Source organism: Phaenicophaeus curvirostris, chromosome 14 (genome assembly GCF_032191515.1).
Source record: "Phaenicophaeus curvirostris isolate KB17595 chromosome 14, BPBGC_Pcur_1.0, whole genome shotgun sequence".
Taxonomy (NCBI): domain Eukaryota; kingdom Metazoa; phylum Chordata; class Aves; order Cuculiformes; family Cuculidae; genus Phaenicophaeus; species Phaenicophaeus curvirostris.
The window spans coordinates 10,272,916-10,300,651 of NC_091405.1; the positions used below are offsets into that span (position 1 = coordinate 10,272,916).

General features: G+C 37.4%; 1 protein-coding gene across 2 annotated transcripts in view; it reads right to left on the reverse strand.

Annotated features, from left to right (window-relative positions):
* Nucleotides 1-27,736, reverse strand: part of CDH13 (cadherin 13) — a 447,506-nt gene that overhangs the window by 265,279 nt on the left and 154,491 nt on the right. For both annotated transcript variants that reach the window (XM_069868789.1, XM_069868788.1), the window contains exon 3: nt 23,252-23,460. In XM_069868789.1, coding sequence (XP_069724890.1) covers nt 23,252-23,460 — 209 coding nt within the window. The remainder of the gene's footprint in view (nt 1-23,251; nt 23,461-27,736) is intronic.

Genomic DNA, 27,736 nt, shown 5'->3' on the forward strand with positions numbered 1-27,736 from the left:
ACATCTGAAATCTTATTAGATTTGGGAACACTTCTGGTACAGGTTCTTCAACTCATTCAAGACGAGAAAAGTAACAGCAACTCCTCATAATGTCATATTTAGCCCCTGATTTTCTCATTGGAATCTGATGTGACTTGAATGAAGTACTGCAGCAAATAGATTTGCATATGCCATGGATCAGCCTAGAGCTGATATCCCACCAGACCACATCCAGAACCCTACTGTTCTCTTCCTCTGCCCTGCCATTTCCCACTGCACAGACACACAAGTCAGTTCAAGGAATGCTTAAATTCTGTTATATCAAAACAGTGGCATTTTAATAAACTGGCTGCACATGGTATAAGCACCAATTCAAGAAGCATGACAGCAGAAAGCAAAGTCCCTTGTTAAGCTACCAGCAGACCCGTGGGTTCTGAAGCTTCCACGTCATTCTTTTATACCTAAAATAAAAGCAGGTTTTCATTTAAAATGAGAATTAATGTCATGTTGGACAGTTATATACATTAAACATCATCTCTTCCTTCTCTCACAACATATCACTACTCCTGACTGTACAGAAAACCACCTTATTTTCCCATGCTATAGAATTCCTGGGGTGTGGGGAGGCAGGGGGTGAAAATGAGGCCTTTGGCCTGAGATTTAACAAAACAGAAAAAAACCCCTCACCCCCTCTAGCATGTACATTCTGGCAACCTGAACTGTCCAAGTACAGTCAGCTGGGGACACTGAAACCACTTATATCTTTTGTACAGCACAGATTACATGTAATCTGTAGGAGACATGGCCACGGATATTAAAAAAAAAATTGCCAGTTGCCTGATGCTGAAGAACATGACCTCTTTTATTAAGAGTCTGAAAAGTCTGTCTCTTGTTGCAGTAGTCATGGACAGTTTAACTGGAAGGGAGTTTCAATACTTTTCTTTCCAGTAGCACTGGTACACCCTGGCACCTAACGTAATGTTGCAGTCAGGCACCTGCACTTCCTCCTTTCCAGAAATCAAGGCTGCATTGACTCCTGGTAAAAATATATTTCATAAGACTGCAAAGAAGGAATGAACGCATTATGTTTAGATCATAGATCTGCACAACAAAGAAATCTCGATATATTCTTTCAGACTTGACTATGCATGCATGGGGCCCTTCCGAGCTGGCATTCTTGTGCTTTCCTATACAGAAGCTGCCAGACTGACAAATGAAATGATAGTCTGGGATGAAGACAAAATGCCTGCTTAGATCTAGGCTACAGCAAAACTCCTCATTCAGCAAGCTAGATTTGAAACTTGGTTGAAAGAACTGAAATGTTAGTGCATTAATCCACTTCACTACTTGGTCCAGTTACTGAGAACAAATTCATTAACAGGCATTTAATGAGTCCAAAGAGCAGAAATTGTAGTGTATTAATTCGTTTCACAACTTGGACTGTATTTTTACTCTTCGATACAAACAAATTAACAGACAATAACTTTCTGGTATTGGAAATGTAATTTTGTTCTGTGATACAAATGAAGCAATGGTGATACAGTGTCTCATGGACAATTTCTTATCACTGCCTGAGCAGTACTGGACTTGACTGCATTTGTCAAAGATGAAAATACAAACCTGAACATGCCCTTTGTTGTTTGTTTCCATCACAATGACTCAATTAAATTCACAGGACAACGCTCCTTAATTCTAAATCCTTCATTAGTCTGGAAAGTCTCAAAGACCCACACAGTATTACTGAAGAAGAGAATACACAGGTGAGGTTCTGACTCTGAGAAGAGCTATCTAAAAATTCACATGCAATGAAACAACTTTTTAAGAAGTATGACTACCTAGATACTTAAAAAAACTCAGGCATTCACTCAAAGTTTGCTTCTTGATCCAGCGTCTACAAAACTTGTAAAATATGCTAGTTAGATATAACAACATTGTTTTGGTTTTGTCATAAATATTTCAAGGTGGGAAATCAAAGATCATTTATTTTTGCAGAATATTTCCAAAAGAAAGGTGAAACACGTAAGACTGAGACTCAGACAGACTTGGAGATTTCAATTGATTCACATTTCTCCTTAATCATCTGTTGACAATTAAGACTAATTTGGAAAATTCAAAGAGTGTATCTGTTAGTAATCGGGAACAAATTAATTGTTATACTGGAACAGATCAGTGATTCATGAGCTTCAACATCTAACTAACAATATTTATTGCCACATACTTAAGGAAAAAGTGCTAAAATGGCAGAAGTTATAGTTTACAATTTTTTAAAGTAGTTTTTTTTTTTCTTCTAGATTATTACTGCTGAAACTAAAGTCAAGTACAGCTTTACAATACATTAAACATGACATTGATAGTTCGATATTGTATATCAGTAAAATTCATATGTTTGGATCTGAGCATGTTCCCCTAACAACCTGCAGCCATAACAGCATAGAAATATTTATATTCCCTACTTCACACCTGTTGACATTTAACTGAGTGTTTTCGTGGGATGTGAACAGTCACCACCTACACAAACAACAAGTAAACAGGTTTTATTCAAGTTTCCTGGTGAAGAGAAGACAGATGCAACTTACTCCTAGACTACATGCTATCTGTTTGGCATCTCCACTGTTATTCTGCTGCCTTGGTTTTGTAGCATTGGCCGTTGCCTACTCTGGTTTTCTGGTCTGTAGGAATCATAAAATCATAAATGACCTGGTTTGGAAGGGACCTGTGGAGATAATCCATTCCAACCCCACTGCTAAGGCAGGTTCACCTAATGCAGGTTGCACAGAAATGTGTCCAGGCCAGTTTTGAGTATCTCCAGAGTAGAGTTGGAGCACTCATATCTTTTGATTGACTAAAAGGCAGCAACTGAATAGAGAGAGAGAGTTCAGCAGTCAAAGCATTCACAGGGGAAAGAGAAGATGCAAATTTAGTATGGTTCTAAAAATTGCTTCAAGGGACTTTCCAACGAACCACATTATTTTAACATTTACACCCCATAGATCTAAAAACTGTACTTGGGTCCCTTGATTTCTAATCCAGTGTCATTCTGAGAATGAAATGATACATTCAAATGAATTTTAAAAAACATAAGCTTCAACCAAAACAGAATATTATCTACTCCTTAGTTTCCACTTCATCTTTTTGTTCACGTCTTATTTGTTCAATTCTGTCAGATAAGGTGGGTTTTTTTCCCTATATACATTGTCTTGCTCCCAAAGTCACTAAACTCATTAAAGTCAGACCTGTGAAGTCTGCTGCTTTTACTGACACACTGGAATTTAAGCAGGAGAATTCTAGAATTAAAAACCTGAGTTCTCACAGCTTGACCTAAATCAGCAAAATCTCTCTATTCCTCGTAATTATCCATCATGCAGCTAGCCCCAGAAGAATCTCGACTGGGTTTTATTTAAAAGACATTATAAATTTGTAAGATGAATTCTTCAGCTGTCGTCACACATGCCAAGTACAAATGTTCTGCCTCAAAATCTGAGCAAAGACCTATTGCATATATCAGGTTCTGCACAGCATGCTGCTTCTGTGAAGTCTAGAACTTCTAAGGAATGTAAGAAAATTAATTCTGCTTTATGTTATTCAACTTTCTTTGCACCATTCTCTTTGGTATTTGAACATAGCACTGCAACAAAATCAGCTATCAGCTTAGTGCTTAAGATACTGCTTGCCACTGCCTGACCATTTCAGAGTAGAGTGAAGTACAGAATCAGTTTCCTAGGTTAATATAGCTTTATTTTTCTGAAGTTATCAACTTATCTCACAGAGGCAGGCTAATAAATTGCAGCATTCATAATTGGGTACAGTTTTGGTTCTGTTTCAGTTTACACACTGTCCATTAACAGACCTTGAAATCTGTGAACAAATACATTATCTACCATTATATGCAAGTTTCTCAGATGAGTAATTTTTGATCTTCAGATTGCTCAGGCAGTTGCTTAGAAACATTTGTCTGTATTAGTTACACAAGTCATGTGGTATTATTTTTCTTTTCAGATTGGATGGCTTATGTGAATAAGCAACAGAGCATGAAATGCAAATTTCATGATATAAAATTCAAAACTTGCTTTTGGCAAGGGTTTGATTTATTACATTTACAGCACAAGATGAAAACAAAAAAGGTTATCTCTGATCTGAATGATTTGACAGGGGAAGTAATGCTTGTGCCACTTGGAGAACTAGGGGCATAATTTGCAAAAACAAACAAGCAAAAAACCAATTTTTAAAAAAGGAATTGCATGGAATCAGTGAAGAGCATAGTCAAGGGAGTTTATTTGGCTGAAAAGATCATTCACAGAAATAGGAAGATGATAAAGAATGGGATGGAAGTCTGGAATAAACTTGCTATGAAATAAAATAAAACAGAACCTGTGCAATAATTCATTTTATTAGCAATCTACATAGAAATTATGGGGTTAGTTTCTACTGATTAGTACTATTCCAGGGATTAGTATTATATTTTTGTAGAACAAAGCATAGGTAGTTAGGTTAGGAAAAAGTCACAGAGATTCAAGTAAATTATTATTTGCCTTTTTTCAGAGTTTTGACCAAGCACGGAAAGAGAAGCGAGTAGCCTTGTTCGCATTGATAGTAAGAGCTAGATCTTGGTCAATAAGGTCAAAGAAGTATTCACTAGCATTTATTTGTAGATTACATAGAAATGCAGTAAAATCTTTTTGTGCTGATTCTGTCAGTATGAGAAACGTTGAAACTCACACCTTTTTACTTCTTTTAAGTATATAAAATAACTGTGCGTTTGCTGAAATGTTTCTCCACTGGCAATAATGATTTTTCTTCTCAGTTGGATCCAAAAATTTATAAAAGCAAAATCATCAGTTCAAAACTAAATACAGAATTTTACTAGCAGAGTCTGCTGCTTTCATTTGGAGAAAACCAAATATGGCAAAACTATGCTACTGAGTACATTCTCAGAGTGTGATCCAGGCTACTTCTACAAACTATAAAGCCTACATTCAAAATATAGCCAGAGTCATGAAGACCAAACCAAATAAACCCCAGAGGAAGAAATACTGCTAAAACAATGGAGCAAAACTTAGAAAGTATCAGCATTTAGCATTTTTTTTCTCCAGTAAATATTTAAAGTCAAACTGAAATGACTGATGGAGAGGAAAACCATTTGCAAGGAAGAAAATATGTCTGAGTCTTAGCCAAATTGTAACACCACGTTGGAATACAAAGGTATCGGGTCTGATTTCACACATGACAGCCAGCAAAGATACATCGCATCCCACTATGAAGTAAAGTCTCTGAGTAACTTTCCTGGTTCTCCCTTTCAAGCCATTACCCTTGCTGAAGATGAATGCCAGTGCGTCCAAAGTGACAGAAAGCGTGCCTAGCAGCTGAAACCTGATGTCAGTGTAAAATATTTGTGCCAACTTAAAACAGGCAGAGTTTTGGGTGGACTATGACTAACTCATGATTAAGACTGAATCCTTCTGCTAGCAGAAATAGCACTGAATGAATGTGAAATATATATAAGCACAGTCCTTGTTTACTGTTTAGGTGCCTATCTCATAAATCCTAGAAAAGGCATTCCACAAAACCAGCCAGCAGTGGTGTCACACTCTGAGCACTTCTCCCAATATTAAGTCAAATGCCAAAGTATTATTCATGTAGTATTAAAACACTAAACATGAATTTTATTAGAAAACCAAAGAATGCACGTTTATTTTAGTAAAAACAAAGCCTTCAATAAACCCAGATTTCTCCACTGCATACTTTCATTGTTTGGATAAAAACTTACACATTATTTAAATACCAAAGAATCACTTCTTTTTCCTCCCTCCCTTATCTAAGATGCATCTCACTCAGACCATGCTCATGCATTTTCAACAGTACGTTGCTTCCTTTGTAACTGTATACAGAGACTTGGGTTAAGGAATATGAGCTTATAAATTGCTGTCTTTGCCTGTCTTTTAAATAAGGCAAAAAAAAAAGGGAGAGAACCAACATCCTGAGCTAAGATTAAAAGCTGCATTCATATTAAAGAATGGTGTCTTTTTGCCATTGAAACTGAAGCTGTAGATTATTCTGTGCTGATAAAGTACTACAGTGGACAAAAGTTTCTCATAATAAACACTGCAGTAAACCAATTTATCCACAAAAACCACATTTGCATAATCCATGTATGGTTGATTCAGCTTTAGAGGAATTTGTTATGTAAACATATCTTGCCCTAGGTAATTGTTTTGTCAAAATAACCAATGAACAACAAACACTGATAATTTATAGGATTCTTCAGAATCATAACACACAATGACACCTTCCCACGTATATTAACCATCTTACCAATGAAGAGACAAAAACTTGCAGACTCCAAGAGCCAGAATCACAGAATTACGAGGTTGGAAAAGACCTCTAGGATTATCAAGTCCAACCATTAAATACATCAGAAAGCAGAAAATAAATTAACTTAGCGCTTGCAAAAATGCTAAGGTATGCAACGTGTTTTAACTGATCATCAAAAGGTGTTTTATAGTACTTCCTTAAAAACATTCTATAACTCAGTAATTCTCATTCTTAGTAGTTGATCAGTTGTTCAACTGACATTTCTAATATTCTGCTGTCCTGCTGGAATGTTTGACTAAACATAATTAAGTATGATTATGCTGTTATACACTTAGCCAGCAGTCGCAAGTTATGTCCTAAGTTTAGGTGTCAATATTAAATTATCAAGAAGGATTACCACAGGTAACTCTTCCACAATCTCATCAATAATAGCTTGCCAACTACAATTCTGTAGAGACTTAAAATTTACAGTGAACCTTACCTGCTTTTGTGGTCTCATAATTATTTTTATTATACTTTGTGGCAATGTTGGCTGCCAAAAAAGGTTGTCCTAAAATCCCAGTGTGACAAAAATCAATTTTCAGATGCAAATGAAGGTGCCATAGGTGACATTTTTCATACCCAATAAATTGCCTGTCTGTGGCTTTGAACTAATGGACACATAAACAAGAGAGATTGGTGCCAAGGTATTGTATTATAATCTTAGTGAAGTTTTATGAGACTCATGCTACAGGCTGAAAAGAAACTAAAACAGCAGGAGTGAACAATTTGAGGAAATCTGTAAGAACAGATAGAGCTTTGCTGGTTTTACAGTCTTTTCCTTTACATTTTTCTGAGCTCTGTTTTGCCATCTATCTATTTTTACTCCTTTTTTTTTCTTCTCTAATTTCAATTCTGATCTTCACAACCCTTTCTGCCTGCCACAACTTTTACCTCGTGATTATTCTCCACCTCTCTTCTTCTCTGCCCCCTACCTGTCTTCCTGGTTTCTCCCCTAGAATATTTGTATTAACAAGACTCTTTCCTGTTATTCTTATTTAATTCTGGCAATATTGTTTCCATTTATTTCCACTCCCTCTAGGTGACAGGCATTCCCTAGCAGGAAAATCATTCAAAGGCAACTCACTGTAGCTGACTTTGCAAAACCAATGTGAAGAGCCACTAAAGTAAACCTCAAAACTTTGGCGTGTACTTCTAAAGATGACGTCCAGAGGACAGCATGAAAAAAATTTATCAATGACATTAAGAATGTTTACAACAGTTAAATACAAGGAAGAGCTCAGATTAAAGCTGCCGGTCTGAACATGTGGATGATGAAGCAGAACCAGCAGGAAAGCATCTCAAGGAGCAGTGTCCCTCTTCAGGCACTGGGTCCACACGAGACTTCAGTTGAAGTTTGTAGTTTCTTCCTATCCTGTTCACTATACCAATAGAGGCATTACAACCAGATGACACTCAGACAGATCTTCCCTCTGCTCGACCCCTTTCATTTTCTATAAATCACAAGCACTTCAATTTTTGTACTAAATAATCGAGTAATATGCTCTGAAGCGAGTCCAGAGAAGAGCGATGAAGCTGGTGAGGGGGATGGAGAACAGGCCTTATGAGGAACGGCTGAGAGAGCTGGGGGTGTTTAGCCTGGAGAAGAGGAGGCTGAGGGGAGACCTCATTGCTCTCTACAACTACCTGAAAGGAGGTTGTGGAGAGGAGGGAGCTGGCCTCTTCTCCCAAGTGACAGGGGACAGGACAAGAGGGAATGGCCTCAAGCTCCACCAGGGGAAGTTTAGGCTGAATATTAGGAAGAAATTTTTCAAGGAAAGGGTCATTGGGCACTGGAACAGGCTGCCCAGGGAGGGGGTTGAGTCACCTTCCCTGGAGGTGTTTAAGGGACGGGTGGACAAGTCGCTGAGGGACATGGTTTAGTGTTTGATAGGAACGGTTGGACTCGATGATCCGGTGGGTCTTTTCCAATCTGGTGATTCTATGATTATTTCTATGTTACTAAATCTGTGTTCTTACATCACCAATACATTTGAACTTTCCAAGAAAATGCAAGAAATAGACTAAAACTTGCATTACCTTTAGAACCAACAAAGACTTTAAATGACCCCACTGCTCCATGTCAGAGATGGCTAAACTTCAAAACATGAGGAGCTCTGCATTTGCACAAAACGCATACCAAGGTTGTTATAGGCCTGTCCAAAGCTTATCCTGAATAATCATAAACTTTCTGAGCCTGTAAATTTTAGTTAGCTGTCCCAAGAGAGATTTACTCTTGCAATATAAAGAGAAATATGATAAAATCCAACATTTTATGTTGATAGTATTGTTTCCAACTACCGTTGAAATGAAAGATATGATTACATAACAACTTTTCAAACCTCTTCAAAAAATTTAAGTAAAGTTCAATCTTAAGCTTTTGAAACTTTAATCTTGAAATAAAGATCAATCTTTTTTTTATTTCACCTCTTTTCCAAGCTAAGAAACTACGAACAGTACCAAAATGACAGAGAACTGAACCCTGCATCAGAGTTATCCCCATACACTTCCAGTCACAAGACTGGAGAATAATTTGGGGGAAAAAATGAAAATACAATTCAACCTTTCATCCCAGCATCCCTGATAAATAATATTACTGCTGCTGATGCTTAGTTGTGTTTTGACTTCTATTTGTTTTGGGGTAGGAGGGAGAAAAAGGTTTTTTCTGCTGCTACACATCTAGCTCCACCCTCCTGAAAAATCAGAGCTCCCTCTAAAGTCAATAAACCAGCGCACCTTGACTTTGCATGACAGCATCACCAGGATGATGGGAATGCAGAACAGGCTTCTAATGCTGTGAAAGCATAACTTTGAAAATACAGTTTTAAACTCTTGTTTATGCCCCTTGTTTGATCGGCCAAATAACTTTAGTGTGTTTCTCAGAGGCAACAGTTTATTCCCATTGCCAGAGCAATGCCTGGCAAGTCATGTATATGGAATTCAGGGCAGCATGCCACAATCAGCTCCACCCTGTTCTTCTGAAAAGAGAAATTATGATGGAAAGTATGAAACATACTGTTCCCTGCCTTTTAAGGTCACCAAAGACATTTACTTCACAAGTTAGTTAATATATACAGCTTCTTTTTCTTCCATAACTCTTCTTCATAGTCTTCCAACCCATACAAACATTTAGAAAATAAGTCTTTAATTCCAAAAGCCCACAAAAGACTTTGGTGGCAAAATTCCCTGAGTAGATTAATTATCTGTATAACTGCTGATAATGCAGAAAGTGCCTAGCAGAAAATTCCCAGGTGGTGGAGAGTTACCTTCTAGTAAATCTACACCACAGAGGAGTACCATGATCTGTTCATCTCCTACAAGCACAGCAAACGATTCAGGATGACACATGCTCTAGATTAGCAACAGTTAACGTAGATCTCAATTTTATCCTGTTTTATAATTCCTCCTTTCTGGATGCAGTGTCAAATTGTAGGGAAAACAACCAATACCCGTAAAACTAAGAAACAGACCGTAGGATTTCCAGCTTTTTCTGATGCTGGACCAGATTTGACCAGTTCATAACTCTGAGCAGCAGAAGAAAACTGCTAAAAGCATCAGATATACCAATTTATCTGTGTTAAATAACAGTAGAACAATAATTGGAATAATATATATTAAAAAACATCCAAAACAAAGGGAAAACCTTTTAGATATCAGATATATTAATTGACAATATGTCAGAGTAAATGATTTACAAACAACTTCAGAGAAAAATCTGCTGTTAGGTAATTCTATAGTCCTGATCTCCACTGCTACTGCCCAATTATTAATTTATACAAGCAGTTAATTTAAAATTAGAAGATATAATGCAGCATAGTTTTATGAACCCTTACTAAATGTAGAGCCCTAAGGCTCAGTGTACTTTCATTTTAAGTAATTGTAATCCACATGTAAATATTAAAGACTTAAATATACTGGGATAAATGAATTTAGACTTGCTAAAAGGTTTCTATAAATAGCTCCCTATTATGTCACCTCTCCAGATAGTCTGCTTTGTTGACAGTTACTGTAAGAACAGAGCATTCCAGTTTCCCTGTAGGGAACGTGGAACAGTCACCTAAGGAAAGCCTTTCATAATTAGAACAAGGCTGGTACTAAACCTATCCTTTGGCTTATCTATGTATTTGTAGCTGGAGTTCATTAACTTGTCAGCACTGATTCTTTTTGAATAGGAAAGTGAAAAGGAAAAATGATGTGCAAATCAATATCAACTGTTAAGTCATGTTCTCATTTAGCATAGCGTCAGAAATGAAATACTGAGAATTAAAAAGAAACTTTCTGGTGGAAAAACATGCTTAGCATGCCTTTATTTTTTTTAAATAAGAGAATAACTACAGTGAATTAAGTTATTTGTCATCCCACAATAAAACTTACAGCATATTAAAAGTCAAAGAAAATCTTCTAAACCCTACTTTTATTTTCAGGTAATTTTAAAAACAACATTAAGCTTAATAAATAGGAGAAGCATTTCAGAATTCACAATAATTCATGCTCATTAGCAGGTACGAAATCTGTATAGCACATTCATATATACAGAGAGAGAAAGAGGTGAACTATAAAGGATTAAAAGGACTTCCATATAACTCTATTATCTCACTTTTATACACAGAAATCTGAGGCAAGACAGGAAAGTGAAAACTGTCAGCCTTATAAAACTTCTTTTTTTCCAAACTCTGTTTTTTTCTGAATGCTTTCTAGACAGATGCTTTCTTTTGCTACCTGCTTGAACAAGGTCTTAAAAGCCACAATCTTTGTCAGTGTTTCTCTACTACTGCAATAAAGTGAAGGAGAAATAATGCAAATGCAGAATGCTTTCTCTCGTTCCCTTAATTCTTCTAAATACATGTTCTTACTCTGGAAACTAGAATCTTACCTTCCTACTGTCTGGAATCAAGATAAATTTATCTCACTTTATTTTTCTCATTTTATAGTTTTAAAGAACGAGTCTTAATCAAATCACTTATCTAATTCACAATTGTTCTGAAACACATTTTCAATTAATAAAATGATCCTAAATACAGTTTCATGCACTGAGTGCCAACTAAAACAAAAAAGACAACAATTACCAGTAGTGACAAAATAATTTCTCCTCCTCACCCTCTAACCATCCCATTTTTTGTACTAGAAGATACAATAATTAAGTCCTTCAAGTAAACCAGCTACTTTTCTGTTTAGTAGATAAATATAAAAGGAATACTTTCCCTTTTACACTTTCAATATGTTTCCCATATTTTTTCTCTAACTGAATTAAATATGACATGTTAAAGCAGGAAATATTTTCATTCAGGATACAGATGATTGAACTTTTCTGGCAGATGTAAATAACATTAAAGATTATAGGACTGATCAGAATCTGCCTTACGGTATCTACAAACTTGAGATGTAGTTTTAAATTAGTTATAGTGAATACACAAAATCTGGAATTAAAAGCCACTGGATAAATGTGAAACTTCTGAGATTCTCTGAAGAGCTACTTGATCAAAAAAAGTATTAATTTTTCAGGGATTGAGTTCAAGGCACAAATGGCATAAAAATAACTGAATAAATTCCTTTTTTCCCCTATTTCATAGACGTAAAATATAACTGATGATCTGTAACTGCCCACTAACATTAAGCACAATTAATATTTTATATATATATATATGTATCTCAACTTGATGCTGATAGTATCCAATAGAAAGGACTATACCATATGAGAGTCCCACTAATACATTCAGTTTTCCCAGCAATTAAACAACATGGAAGCACTAACAATTAACATCAAGGTCACTCTCAAATAAATTTTGATTTGGACACTCCTCATGGCAGATTTATGAGTAGATTCAAAGCTCATTAAAGTCAGTGGAATGACTCCTGTTGACTTAATGGAGATTGCAATTGGTGCACTGCTTTCTAAGTTTTCCTATGACAGATTAATTACACGGTTTTGTAAATAATCATGCCCCAAATCAACGCTGTAACTTAAAGCTTCATACATGTAACTTTGTCAGCAATAAGTCCAAGTTTTATAGAAGAGAGCCAAATTCAGAGCCAAAACTCCTCCAATTTTGACTTTTAATCTTTAAACTCACATTTTAACATTTCAACATTACCTCCAGCTTACTTCCCGATTTGAGGGTCAATATGAGCACAGCAGTATTTTCTGACTTTAATGACCATATCAGCTACAAAAGGATGGTTGTTGGGAGTAGGAGGAAGAGAGTGAACCACGTAAAGGCAGCACAATACAGCAGTACAAATAAAATAAAGTCAGGAAGTTACTTTCTGTGCCCTGAACAGCTACTTAAGCAATAAGGACACATAGTTTGAACTATCTATAGTTCTTTTGTCTTGGATTGGAGAAATCTTCCCCCTTCATTAATTTGCATGGCAATAGCTCACTAAAAAGGACAGGAGGCAGTTAGAATCTTTATCTGATAGATATATTTTGCATGCTTGTTCTAGTAACACTGAAAAGATGCTGGGCGTCAGGAGGGTAAGAAAATGCTCAACTCTTTTTTGTTTCTTATTAGCAAAGTCCTTAAAGCTGCAGAGAATCTTGCCACTTATACATTTATACTCATGCAAGATATAAGTACTCTGAAGACAAACTTCACACACACACACACACACAAAGACTCCGAATTTCCATTTGTGAATACATGAGCTGTAGAACAGGGTACTGGGCAATATTAAATATTCAGTAGATCTCCAGTGTGATTAGTACCATTAAAAAGACACAAAAAAAGGACCCTCTTAAAAAGTGGAAGCTACAGTATTGTACTATGATCATACAATTTAGTCCACAAGAAGGCCAGTACACCAACAGCTAGACCTAGCTTGCATTTTAAAAGTGTCAGCCTATTCTTAATCTTAAAAAGCTGCATACACTAGATCCATGGTTCATTTATCTCAAAACCACAAGGTAATTCTAGAGATACAGAAGAAACAAAAGACAACATGTTTTCAAGATAATTTCCTGCTGAGTTCAAACACATGTCAAATGGTTCAACAAGTATTGAACACTATCAACCACATGGGTATTTGCTGACTAGCAGGCAAATTAAAGTGTATCTGCTTACAACAGTTTGAACAGTTGCTGACTAAATGGCTTTATGTGCTACAACTTGAATCAAACCTGTTTGCAGAAAAATTACTAAAAACATTTTTACAAAGCTATTCCTATTCACTGGAAACTTCTTGTTTACTGCTGTTCACCAAGTTACAGTCACAGTTATGTCATCAAGAAGCTAGAGGCCAAATTCAGTCTCTCCTCTCCTATTAGTACATCTTTTTACCAGTTACCTTAAACAAGCATCTCTCTCTTCCATAATAATGAAGGACGCTGAGGATTTTTAGTGTTATCAAAAGTATTAGCAGCAGCCAGTTACCATACATAACTGATTACTGACCAGTGCAAATCGAATTGCTGCCCCTTCATTCTCTTCCTCTGTAATTGCTACCCCTGGGTGCCTTCTCAGTAAAAGAGGGAGATGCATAAACAACTAGTACAACTATTTTTTCTAAGATGGATTGACTGCTTAATGCAAAGGTTATTCAGTTTGATTTGGTGGTGAAATAAGAAATGAGAACCTGGATGATTAATAACCCCAAGATGACTGTAAACATTATCAGAGTTGTTTATTAGAAAGATGTCAAATTATATTAAGCTTTAACTCTGTCCTTCTTAGATAAATATTTCTTCAACTTGCCAAGTTAGTCCAGGTACTTAAAAAAATAAGCTGTAAAGTAAGATGCAAAAAAATACTCAGAATTGTGATGATCAACAAATAAGGAATTTTAGGCCCAGAAGGAGCCATTTATCCTTCCAGTGACAGAATCTATTCCTGGGGGAGGACAAACGTAGATTTTTATCCTGTGATGCTCCATTAAATGCTTAAGATGTGTGTTGAGATAGGTGTTACTATAATAATCATAATAAATGTTCTTTCAGGTCTGTGAAAACCAGAATGGTTGGGGCAATCATTAGGGACGATTATTAATGTCTCTGATGGGGAGAAATGACTAAACTCTTACTAAGAAAATCTTTTCATGTGAATAATTTCTCCTCTTGCAGCTCTCCCAAATCCACCCTGTTTCTGGAAACTGAAGGAAAATCTTATAGTAGGAAAATATCAGCAATATTTTGTGCCTCTGATGCAAAAAAAAACCCAACAAACTTGAGTTTAGTTTTGAACACAACTTAGTTTGATGTCCTCTCAGAGTTGTCTCTGTTCCTTAATAAATCTGAGGTGTCATTGAAACTGGGGTAGCTGTCATATACTGATTGCATCAATCCTGCATGCTGGATGAGAGAAAAACCATGGAAGAAATAGACAAATTTTCTTCCTACCCAGAAGTCTCATGGGTTCTTCTATTTTCTGTAACATCTCTTGTTCATTGCGGATTTGAGGAGATTAAGGACATCATGGCAATTTCAACATTATATAGAAATCACCATCTCCTTTTCCCAAAACCTTTATTTAAATTTTTTTCTGTTCCCATCCCAATAGGAAAAAATATTATGAAATAAGTATCAACAACAAAGATACCTATGCAAATACCTCTTTTCAGAGATGTATGTATAGAGACATGCACACACTCATATACTTTCTCTTAAAGTTACACTTACAGGATGAAAACCGCTTTATAAATGAAAGATATTACATATCCTAAGAGACATCTACTTATCCTTTATGATCTTTCTTAAAATTCTACTACATCATATTTTCCCTCTTGCTTTCTCACTTGTATCCTCATTTACTACAATGAATTTTAAATTTAAACTTTTTCCAAATTGTTCCTTTAAGCGTTCCCCACACCTCTGGCACAAATTTCCACACAATTCCATCAGTTTCTGGAGATTAACACATAGGATTCGTACAATTTTCTCTGTATCCAGATACTTTCAGGCTGGACACTGAACAATAATAACTTGAAAAAAATTATATGTCAATGTGTGATGTTTAATCACTGCTCCAGAAAATTTAGTAGGGTTTTTGGTTGGTGGTTGGTTGGGTTTTTTTAAATGGATAAAGGACAGTTAGCATTCCAGATCATTATAAGAAGTTAAATCAATTCAAAATATCTTTACACTGCTCATCTATCATTTGAACTCTCATAAAATATATTCTAGGGGCAAGAGGTAAATAGGTATTTTCATAGCACTCAGTGCCAGGATGAATTTTAGTTCAGATAAAAGACTTGAGCAATCTTTGAACAATCTCTTTCACTGAGATTTATGGAAGCTTTGCCATTAAGTCTTATGGATGAGGGATAAGACCCTAACTGTCTTTTAAAAGAAAATCAGATAAAATTGGTTGCATTCCAGAACTGCATTTGGTTTTGAGCTTCTACAAAAACTTTCAGTCTACACCAGAAGCATATGAAGCAATAGTGAAAATCTCCTGTAGGTGAAACGTGTTACTGCAGGGAGAACTGACTGAGAAGTCTAAATGCAGCTTAAGGCTGAAAGGAATTATTATTTTAGGTGTTTTTAATAGGATGCATCCATTTAGTATATTTTTGCCTGCCGTTTTCATTAGTCTGTTAATAATTTGGATTAATTAACAAGGTTTGCATTTGCTTCAAAAATCATCTTATTTCGCCTTTGAAACACTGTTAAACATACTCTATATTTGTCTTAGTTCTACTTGCTACTGAAAAGCACAAAGTCCTTTTTCCTGGATAAATGCATCTCTAGTTCACATAAAATCTGAATGTAGATTACTCATAAGGAAAAGCTCTGAACATTCACGAAAGCTAACACCTTCTTGTTTCACAGTCAATTATTCATGTTTCCAGTCTATAAGACCATTTTTCTCTCCTTAAATAACCAAGCACTTCTCATTTACATGCTGAAGTTGCACACTGAGGGAAATAGAAGGAATGCATGCCCACCCATTTCATCTAAGCATTTATACACACACTGAATAAACTTACAAGACACACTTTGCCCAAAAAAGGAACGTTAAATTAATGAAAACTACCAGTGGTTCATGTTCTTTATAGTATTTACTCTGGTATTCAACACAATATGCGATTGTTGCTATGGCAACTGCCCCATCTCTTGGCACCATAATAATTCTCAAATAAATGGATCTCTGTCAGAGCAAACTCCAAAGCCAGTGTGTATGAAACCTGTATTTCTTTGGTGGCAGGAATCTGCGGAGTTAAGTTGGAAGTATAAATTCGGTCCAGGCCTGAGGGAAAGCACAAGCCTATCAATAGAAGGGAGGCTCTGTTGCAGAGATCTGTGAAAGGGGGAGCGTGGCTGTATGTGAAAAGTCATAACCACTGTGAACAGCCGTGGGACTTGCAAGGTCATTCAGAGACAGCCCAGCAAAGAGGTACAGGAGTCACATCTGTACAGCAATGTCAGACAAAACTCCTGCTTCGAGGCTTTGATTTAAAGTCTGCTGGAATCTGATTATTTCAGCAGGTTCTGGATCAGGCTGAGGGATAAAAAGGGAAACTAGGTGACTGGAATTTCTATGGAAAATAGATTATTTCAGTGGTTAACAAAATTTCTTATACAAAGGAGTTCTTTGTTGTTTCCCCAACAGCAAGTGGTCTGCACAGAGAATTTTTATAAAAATATAGCCAAAAGGCAGCTAAATGATTCTACAGAATGGCCCATTGATGAGAACAAGATCTTGCTTTCACTGACATTAATTAAGATGTGTTCTGTGAAACCTGTAATGTAGCATTTGACTTAAAAGAAAAAAAAAAATACAAATTGCATCCTTTCACCAGTGATTAAAGCAGAGAAGAGTAATTTACTGAAATACTATCGGCATACAGATATTAAATTCTAAAATCACATATACATCAGCTTTTCATGCATGAATTCCAAGTCAACAGGTGTTTCCAATGTGATAATGAAGAAAAGTAAAAGAAGTAATAACAAGTTAACAGCTAATAGGAGAACATTACTATGTTAAGCTTCCTGCAAAACTGAATGCAAAAGTGAGAAGATTAATTTTCTTTTGCTTGCTCTTTAAGAAAACCCATCTTCGTATGCCTGAAGGACACCTTCATATCAAAAGGAAAAATATCTCCACAGCTTTTCTGAAAATGGCATTCTGCATACTGTTTGATCAGGATAATAACTCAGAAGTGTATGGTAGATATCGGTGTACCCCCGTGACTTACTCTATTTTGTGCCTTAAAATTAAATGCAAAACATGGTATTTTATTTATGCAGTGCGTTGCTTTTTGCAGCAACTGCTATATGCAAAATCTAATGATATGAAACTCTTCTAGCCTGTTTGTCAATATCTCATGTGAGAGTCCATCTTTGTACTTCTGCACAGTCATTTTCAGCCTATTTGGAACGCTGTTCTGAACTGAAAAAATGCTAATCTACATTAACAGGAAAGATTGCTTGCTTTATCAGGGAGGCTGATTCTTGATCGTATTTTCCAAATAAATTATTGAACTGCCAGATGACTAAACTCAGCTACTCACTTCCTCGCGTGAATATTTTTTCTGTGAGAGAATACTGATTCATAATAAGATTATTGATCCCTTATCATCTGTTTCAAGGCAGAAAGCCATACACATAGGATTTAAGGCTCTAGGCACTTTTTATCTCGTATCAATAAAATTTGCAATGGGATAAAGCAGCGAGTAAGATACAAACAAGAAATGCTAACATTTAAATCCATGGAGCTTAGTTTCATTATTTCCATTTGATACTTTAGGAAACAGAGGCACAGGCATAAAATAACTTGCACAAACATATACGTTTAGGCACTGACTTAGTAGGAAACAGAATCCAGGTGTGTAAGGCAGCTGGTGAAGTTTTCAGCCAGGCTGCCTCTCATGTCTCTGTTGTAATAAATATAGCGGGGTACTGTTGTTGGGGGAAGAAATGGTTTGAAAAAGGAAAAATTAGAAACAGCTACACTAGCCGCTAACTGTTACAAAGTGGACTGGACAGAGTAGCAGGACTAGAGCAACTCCATTTCCTTCAATCTGAGCTACTGCTGGAGATGAATTTAAACTTTCTTTGTCTCCAACATGCTGTTTCAGGGTGTGCTCCTCCCTCTTATCTCTTCTCTTCTTTCTCCTATTCCTTTTCCATCTAGTCTCTGAAAAGTGTCCTGAGGGTTTGACAGTTTCTATTTAATCATTTTGTCCTTCTGTATGGAAGACTGCTGAGCACCATACAGTGAATTTACTACCAGCATGGAATTTCTGAATATCTGCCTGCCCTCTTATCTGCTTTGATGCCAGACTCTTGATCTCTCATTCCCCCCAACTCCTCACCCCACGTTTGTGATGCTTGTAACAAATAAAATTTCTAAATAACTCCCTTTGCTATGAGGGGGAAAAAAAGAAAAGCCTGCATTTTTCCAACAAAAAAACAGGGCAGAAAAAGATTGTTTCTCAAGGTTTTCTTTTAGCTCCCAATGTACTGAGGGTATATTCATTAATACCAGCATTAGATTACGGAGGGGCAGAAGGACTAGTGGACAACAATTTTATTTAACTTTGGAGGACACAGTTCAACTCCAGCTTCCTGCATTTTGCAACTCACGATCTGTTATGGGACTTTACAAAAGACTGGTTACGCTTTCTGTTTTCCACAAGCTCAGACTCTCTAAATAGATAAAATAAATAAATCCACTAATGTCTGGTCAAATGCTCAGATGTGATGAATTTTCCAAATTTCAGTCATGTACTACATCATGAAACAAAGCAGGGCCCAAGCAGCGGATAAGACATAAGTTAAAAAATAATCATTGCTACTAACCAGCTCAGTCAGTTTGTTCCCAACTAGGGTTTGTGAGTGATGTATTTTGCCTTTAGGGATAAAATCATTAAGGTAGGAAAAGACCTCTAAGATCAAGTCCATCTGTCAGCTCAACACCACCATGCCTACTAAACCATGTCACAAAGCACCACATCTACAATTTTTCTTTTTTTTTTTTTTTTTAGCATTTCCATGGATTGAGGCTCCACTGCTTCCCTGGGCAGCCTGTTCCAGTGCTTCACCGCTCTTTCAATCAAGACATTTTTCCTGATATCCAGTCTAACCGACCCTAGCGCAACTTAGTGCCCTTTCCTCTTGTCCTATCACTTGTTACTTTGGAGAAGAGATCAACAAAACTTCACCACCGCCATCACCTTTTAGGGAATTGTAGAAAGCAATAAATCTCCTCTCAGTCTTCTCTTCTCCAGGCTAAACAATCCCAGACCTCTCGGCCATTCCTCATAAGACTTGTGCTCCAGACCCTTCATCATCCTTGTTGCCTTTCTCTGGATGTACACCAGCAACTCAATGTCCTCCTTAAACTGAGGAGCCCAAAACTGAACACAGTATTTGAGGTGCAGCCTCACCAGCGATGAGTACAAGGTCACAGAGATCTGAATTTCAGCAATTTTATGAATTATTCAGAATGAACCCAAAGTTCATTTTTGGAATCCTGGGTGAATTGAAACATTTCTTTGTCTTTTTGTGGTGTCATCAAGCATCCAAGTCCAGACTGTGTGAAAGAGTATTAAGCAAAATTTGGGCAAAGCAGAGCACTAGCACTGATGTTCATGCCTCACAAGCACTACCCCATTTCTTCCTTCCAGCACTTCGATTGCCTGAGGGTACAAGTGTGTACACACAAATAGCTTTTAAAATGATAACACACTGTAACGTTACAGCTTCCACAGGCCCAAGGCAACTCTTCTGTGCACTTGTTTTCCACATGCCTCTCAAAAACGACAGTAGCTTTTTTGTGAATATGCACCTCTGTCAAAACAGAGAGAAACCAAAATATCTAGCCAAAACCATAGGAGGAAAGGGGCACTAACAGAAGGTTATAGAAAGCAATCTAACTGTAATCCAGTGTACAAATTTTTGTTCTCAATAGCATGTATGCATACCTGTAGGTACAGACATTCAAAGAATTTAAGGTACTTTGTAGAAACATCCAGATATCTTGGAAAGCAGCAGTGCTTATCTGCCTTCTGTCAGTAGACTCTGCAAAAGATTCTGTGATAAGAGAGCAACAGCCAAGTTGGCTGATGATGTTGAGGAACCATCTATCTTCTCATATTGTAGTCATGGCCACCCTTTGATAGAAAGCCACAGGCTCTGTAAATCTAATATGCTTCTGGCAGAAGAGTGAAGGAACATGCCCTTCAGACTCAAAAAGCCAAGTTAAATAGTACTTGATATTCTAACAGTCATTGACTATACTATGGCCATGAAGTTAGTTTTAAGTTAATCATGCAGGACTGGTCAGCAAGGACACCTGCAATCTTCCCAGATCCTCAGCAGGAAAGAACCACGCCCCTCCACCACGAGAATGCTAAGAGCTTTTCTGCAACCTCCAGATTGCACCTCTAAATATTTTCAATATTCATCTAAAATATGGCTGGTAGGAATCACAAGGTATTATGAATTATGCTATCTGTTCCCAGACTCAGACTGCCAGTCAGCACACTAGAGATCATTGTTGTCAGTCATTTCAAAACACATTGGAAATCCGCAATTAGAAACATTAACAATGGGATTTCACAGATGTAGGTTACAGGCTTTCAGAAAAGAAACGACAGTTGCTGGCAGTGGGGAAATACTTAAGAACTACTTATCCCCTAATTAAACAAGGTACTGTGCTCTAAGTACTGAATGATAAGCAGTGCTCTAGCATGTGCTTGTCTTAACCCTTACAGAATTACACTGAATTACTAAGGCTCCATCTGAGCATTTCTTAGCTGAGACTCCAGCATAAACAGATGGAGCAGTTCTGTTTCCATACTGACACACTCAGACTGCAAAAGTACAGGATTAAGTTCAAATTTATCAAAATTAAAGTGATTTTTTTGAATCACTATAGAGAGGACCCTATAGTCTTTGTATCCTTCTCAACTATGACAAACAAAGACAACACTGTCTTGTTGTTCTAAACAGGCAAACAATAGCTGAAATTGTTGGTAAAAAGGTATTGATTTAACAGCTATATAGGGCTGTCTTTGGCAACAACAGGCCAGCTGACCCAAAAGAATCACAGAATCACTAGGCTGGAAAAGACCCACTGGATCATCGAGTCCAACCATAAAAAAAGATCTTTATATTCCCTTGAAAAAAGGGTTGATCCTCTCTACATGGATTTCCCATGACACATTAATGCATCATGTAACTCCCAATGGCACTGCAGACACCAAAGATCACCAAACTAAAAAGGTAATCTAGTTACAAGCTGAATATCAGTATCCTTAAAGAAGTGATGAATGCCGGTAGAGATCATGACATGATGTGTTTTGAGGAGTCACCTGCGAGGGAAGGCTGACAAGTTTAGACTGTTTTTCTCTCTCTGAGGCAACACAAGGTGGTTGGAACAGAATCCAGGAGTGGGGCCAAATTAGACTTGGCTTTTGAATGTAGTCCGGTGATGGATTTCAATGCTAGGCACTAATTAATACTACTGGAACATTTGGATGTAAAGAGAAAAGGTCACTGACAAAACTACGTCATATTCTATGCTAATACATATCTGTTCATTCCTACTCATAAGATAAGGCTTCCCTTAGACTGTAACTTCCATAGAATATCGTCTATTCTGTAACAAAAGCAGAATAAAACTTCAGAATGTGACTCTCAGAGAGACAGATCTTCACACAAACTCCAGGCCTCCCATCAGAGATGTTTCAAGCTCTTCTGAGAGCTCAGTAACTTCTAACTAATCTCCTTATTGAAACTGCTTCTAAGATTTCAAAACTGGAGTGAAAACAAAATCACTTGAACATTCGTGGGAATGCCTTGCTAATCTGAGACACACAACAGCCAAGCGCCCAGCTCCTGCAAGAGCAGATTTCCTACTCTGAGTTTGGCAGTGTGTGGTCCTCGTTCCACCATGTCAGAGATTGTCTCAAATATGACATTGCTAAAATTTAATTTTGTGAAGAAAGCGCATTTAAATAAAATTCAATTCCATTTAAGTGTTCTGATCAGCTTTCTGCAGTTACACTCTGATACTTTCACTCTCACTGGCAATCCATATTCACAGACTTTCAGAAGTTTGTTTGACTTTTCCCCTAAAGCTACTATTTTTTAATGGAAGACACAAGTTATACTAAGCTATTGTTGGAAATATAAGAATGTTGGGAGCTGAAAGTCTGAATACCAGCAGAAGACAACAGATCAGCCATTTTTATCATGACTTTTTTATACTTCCTTGAAATTATAGGTCTGCAAATGTAACAGGCTTAATTGTCTAGCAAGCCACCATCTTGCCAGCCTCTCTCCTAAACGTCATGACACAGAAGCAGAGGCTACCTCACACTTCCTTGTGTTACTTTCATGGATGTGAAATAAACAATTCGATCAGTTTGTGAAGGACGACTTCTCCATAGTGGAACTTAGTATTACACTGAAACCAGAACAGGCAAAGAAAGGACACTTCAGTGGACAGAGTGGAACAAAAATCACCGGTACGTAAAGACAGAGTGCAAATACATTTTGTTATTTTAATACAGATGTTTATATAGTTTAGCACATAACAATAACAGATAAGTAGATCTATATAAAAAATTAAATTCCACAGCATAGAATTAATTCCCTTACACTTAGACTTCAAGTGAACATGAAGGATCTATAAATTCTGAATTACACATTTAGACTATGATTTTCCATTTGGTTATGGCCAAACTGTGGTAATTTGGCATAACAAACACTAGAAAAACAGGTTATTTTGACACTTGAGCTCTTTTATTTGAATTAATTCTTTGTGAATATTCAGCTTTTGTACCTGAAGATGTAATACATGTTTCAAAACCTGGAAAATTTGTATTTTAAATTGAACTAAGTGCTAAAATGTTACAGAAATATCTGGGTTGAAGACAGATTTTCATTTCTGCTAAAACATTAAAACTGCTCACAGTCCTAGATGGCATATGTCAATGTCTATCAGCACTTTCTTTTATTCTTTTGTATTTATCTTACCTTTAATGCACCATGCTTTTCATGTGCTCCAACAATCATAATTTGTGCCATATCCTCAGCATGCTCAGACCGTGCGTGGACAAACAAGGCTCTGCCAGCTTCTGATATATTCTTTAGTGCAACTAGAGACCCATCACGTTCCACTTTAAAGTCTGGGTTAGAAACTTCGAAGTTCAATTTGTTATTCCCTTTGCAGTCATCAAATTCCACTGGGGGAGGGGAAAGAAAAAAAACCATAGTTATAAGTATCCACTTTGGAACATAGACTTCAAATATTTTTATGCTATCATCTTGTCTACAGATTTCGGGAAGAAAAGCCCCAGGTTAAGGGGAAAACCTTTCAAAGAAATTTTATGTTTGTGTAAATATAATTCATAGACAAATCTTGTGATTGCGCACTTTCAGGATGAAGAGGTTTTGACTATGCTAGTTGAGGATGTAGGAAATAAACAAACCACTTTGGACATGAACATTGTGCGATCACTCAAATCATATGCAAGCCTAGTTCTACGAATCTGGCAGTTTTTGTAGTAGTAGAGACCTTGTTATCCTCCTTATTGTAACCTGGGATCTCTAAATGCTCTTGTCCTTGCAAAATGGTTTCAGATATCGAGTAAATCTTTATGCTTGGAATCAGTTAGTTACAGAATATTCAACTTCATAATCTAGCGCAAAAAGTGTTACATAACAGAAGAAAAAGGAACTATAATATTTCTTACTGGCTACCAGGATAGTGACATAGTGAATGAGCTGCACCATCAGTGTAGCTGAGGACGATGAGAACTTTAATTAAACAATAGCTGTCAATAATCCTGTTTCACTTTACATGGAAGATCGAAAATATTTAGGAAGGCTGGCATAAAGAGAAAAATGTCTCTAAACTACAGAGGCTTGAGACTTTGCCTCAGGATCCTCCTATAAGTCTGGTAGAATCACTTTCCATAAAATACTGGAAAAAACATTAGTGATGCAGCTACCAGCTTTATGATGAAAAGGTCTTCTCAACAAAATTTTAATTGCTAAGTAATCTTTTCAGGCTTTGACATGTATGAACAATATATTTGCACATGGAGCTTTTTTAGCAATCAATCACTTCTACATTCTCTACCTGCTTTTTGAGTTACTGCTGCTGTCCATTTTTCCCTTTACCAGCATGCTATTTTACATTTCATTTCTACTGGATCTTTAAAAACCGCATCATGTTTTAGAAATGGATACAGACAGGGATGCATATTCAGAGGATCAGAGTTTTCCTAAAAATAAAGCACTTCCTATAACTGTTTAAATGCACCGTATACACTTGTCTTATGCAGTCACTGTTTTAAATGGGAAAAAAAATAATTCTCACAGGTTCTCTCATAGCCTGACAATATCTAAGCTTTTTCTGACTATGTAACATCTATAACTATTCTTAAGACAGACAAAATCTCATCCTGAATAGCTTCACAGCTCTCCTGACAAGTTACACAGAATCCTCTTCAGCATATTTTGCATCTATTTACAGACACACCAACTTGCAGAAAGGGCTACCAGAAGACCTTGTGGAGATTCTTCCTCTCTAGGCATCTACTGGGATTGAATCCCAGAGTAGAACCACCACTGGGAAGAACTGTTGCTCGTTACAGAATTTAAACGCAACTTCATCTTACCATAAAAATTGATGAGAAAGCTTACATTAAAAAATAAACCAAGAGCGAAAAAAAAAAACCTCAAATGACAAAAATTCAGAATAATGCACAGAAGGTGAGATGTGTGGCACTATCTGCCAAATCAACAGCAGTGGGTTGACCTTGGGCTACTCCCAGGCACCCATCCAGCTGTTCTTCCCACTCCCAACCTCAACAGGACCGGGGAAGAAAATCAGATGAAAAAGCTCACGGGTCAAGATAAAGACAGTGAGCTCACCAATTACCATCTCAGGCCAAACAGACTTGGCTTGAGGAAGATTAATTTATTACCAATTAAAATAGATTTGCATAGTGAGAAAAAGATAAAATTAAAACCACAGTGTGTCTCCTCACTTCCCACCTTCTTTCCCAATGCTCAGCTTCACTTCTTCATCCCTGCCTCCTCTCCCAGGTGGCACAGATGGATGAGGAACAGGGCATTATACTCAGTACCCAATGGCTCCTCTCTGCAGCTCCTTCCTCCTCACACTTTTCCCACACTCCAGCCTGAATCTCCTCCACGGCCTGCAGCTTCCTTCAGGACATCCATCTCCTGTGTGGGGTTGTCCAGGAGCTACAGGGAATCGCTCCCCTGGCTCCTGAAGCCCTTCCTCTTGTTCCATTCCTGGGGTTCACACTGCTGTCTTACACTTCTTTCCCATCACTCCTCATTCCCAGGCAGCATTTTACCTCTTACTTAAACACCCTTCCATAAAGGCTCCACCAGTTTCACCAAGGGGCTCAGCTGTGCCCTGTGGTGGGGTCACTGCAGAACCACCTGGAATCATCTGAAACAGCCTGGAACCAGCTGTGTCCAACCCTAGGCAGCCCAGCCTCTCATCACGGAAGCCCTGCAGTCCCCGATGCCAGCACCCGCACGCCCTGTGCATTGGCAAAGGCATTAGGAGCCTGAGGTGGGATTTTAAAAGAACAAAGTTCTGATCCTGTGAAATCTCTTACTGAGAGTCCAGTCTCTCCCGTCACTACAGTTTCTTGCATAAAAATTATCCCAGCACCAGAAAAATCTGCTTCTGCGCAAGTTTTAGACTTTCTTACGTATTTTTAACTAAAAGCTGTTCCCATTTACTCGGCTTTACTTGAGGGCAGGAGAACTATCCTTGGATTCACAGTGGGATAACATACCAGAATTTCATCAGCCTATTTACCATTTCATTGAATTTTGCTTAAAGCAAGAAGGATTATAAATAAAAAAGAAAAAGCTCTTTTCCCCTCAGATACTCCAGTTCCTCCAGACAAGCCTATCTCAGTTTGTCATGTCACAGACCCCTGCTTGCACTGTCTTATGTTTCTGCAGTAGAAACAGGGAGGGGGGAAACCCAGTACTGGGGAGCAGCAGCAGTTTAAAACAATTTTGCAGTACTCAAACCATGCTGGTGTCCACACGGCCCCGAGCTGCGGCTGCTGCTCTCCAAGGCCAGCAACTGCTCGCAGAAAGGGTCTTGTGCTCACGGTAGGATTTTAATGGAAAGCTCTCTGTTAACAAGGCCTCCCTGGTGTAAAACCATCCATTGCAAATTATATTGGTGATATGACAGGCATTTCAACAGATTCACTGCAATCTCCTAAAGCTATCAACTCACAAAAAAGATAAAATTTCCCTGTCACCACGAATGTGTGAAGTTGAAATTCTCTGTACTAATCACTATATAGATTGCAGCCTTGATGAATCATGAGTGAATTCTCTTTTAACTTATTCTTTTCCTCCCTTTAAAAAACCCAAAACAATCAAATAGGGTCTTAGGAAGTTGCCTTTCTATACTGAATATATATGTCCTTCCGGCTGCCAAAGTCTGCTGGTGATTAACTGTCTATTAGCAGCTTACAATAGGAAAAAAATAGCATCACTCAGAGAAATCAATTGTATCAGGAATAAAAAATAAAATAAAGGCCTAACAACTATGATAAAGTAATCACTTCAAAACAAATGTCATAATTTAGAGCTACAGCGTCTCCCAGCCAAACACTACAGGTCACACTGTGTTGCGGTTCAAAAAGAGGGGTGAAGCTGGCTGGGAATACACTTCTCTCACCTCTCTGCTTAGTATTCACAGACCTTGAGATTCCTGCATTGTTGCCATCTGCATGCACTGCAGAAATTCAAAGACCACATGCAGATTCAACACATGGAATCAGAAAGTACTTGGATCTATATTCTACATTCCCTTGGAGTTACGAATTTGACAGTTTTTAACTTTCTCTATTTTGCTCATCCATTGATCTTGCTTTATGAAACCCTGAAACTTTCTCCAACAAGTGCTGAAAGCAGACTAGTTTGAAAGTGGAGAAACTGTTTTCTTGCTGCCATACCTCATCCAAAAGCACCAATGCTTTCAATTCCCAATTCTACCACAGAAACAATAGGATTTGATGAGGTTAATAGCAAGGAAAGGAAAAGAAAATGAAAAGACTCTAAGAAGTACTGATATGTAGGAGAGAAATTAGAAGTGAGTAGAATGAGATGAAGCGATTGTGAGGATAAAGAACCCTAAAGATTTTTTGGACCAAGGGTCACAAGAGATGAAGCTGAAGCCAGTTGTAAAGACAGTTGAAGAGAACAGTAGTCTTAGATAAAATCCCTAGTCTGAAGCTGGGAGCAAATGCAAACTTTTTTAGAATGATGATTCCTCTCAGACTGGTATGACCAGGGAACATCACACATGATTGCGTTGCTTTTCCAGTCATTCTCATGATGCCCCACAGTAGGAACATTCACTTCCTTAAGCTCATGTGGCTTCTGTGGAAAAGACAAGGCAGATACCCCACATTTACAGCTCTTGAACTACCTGTGACAGGCTCC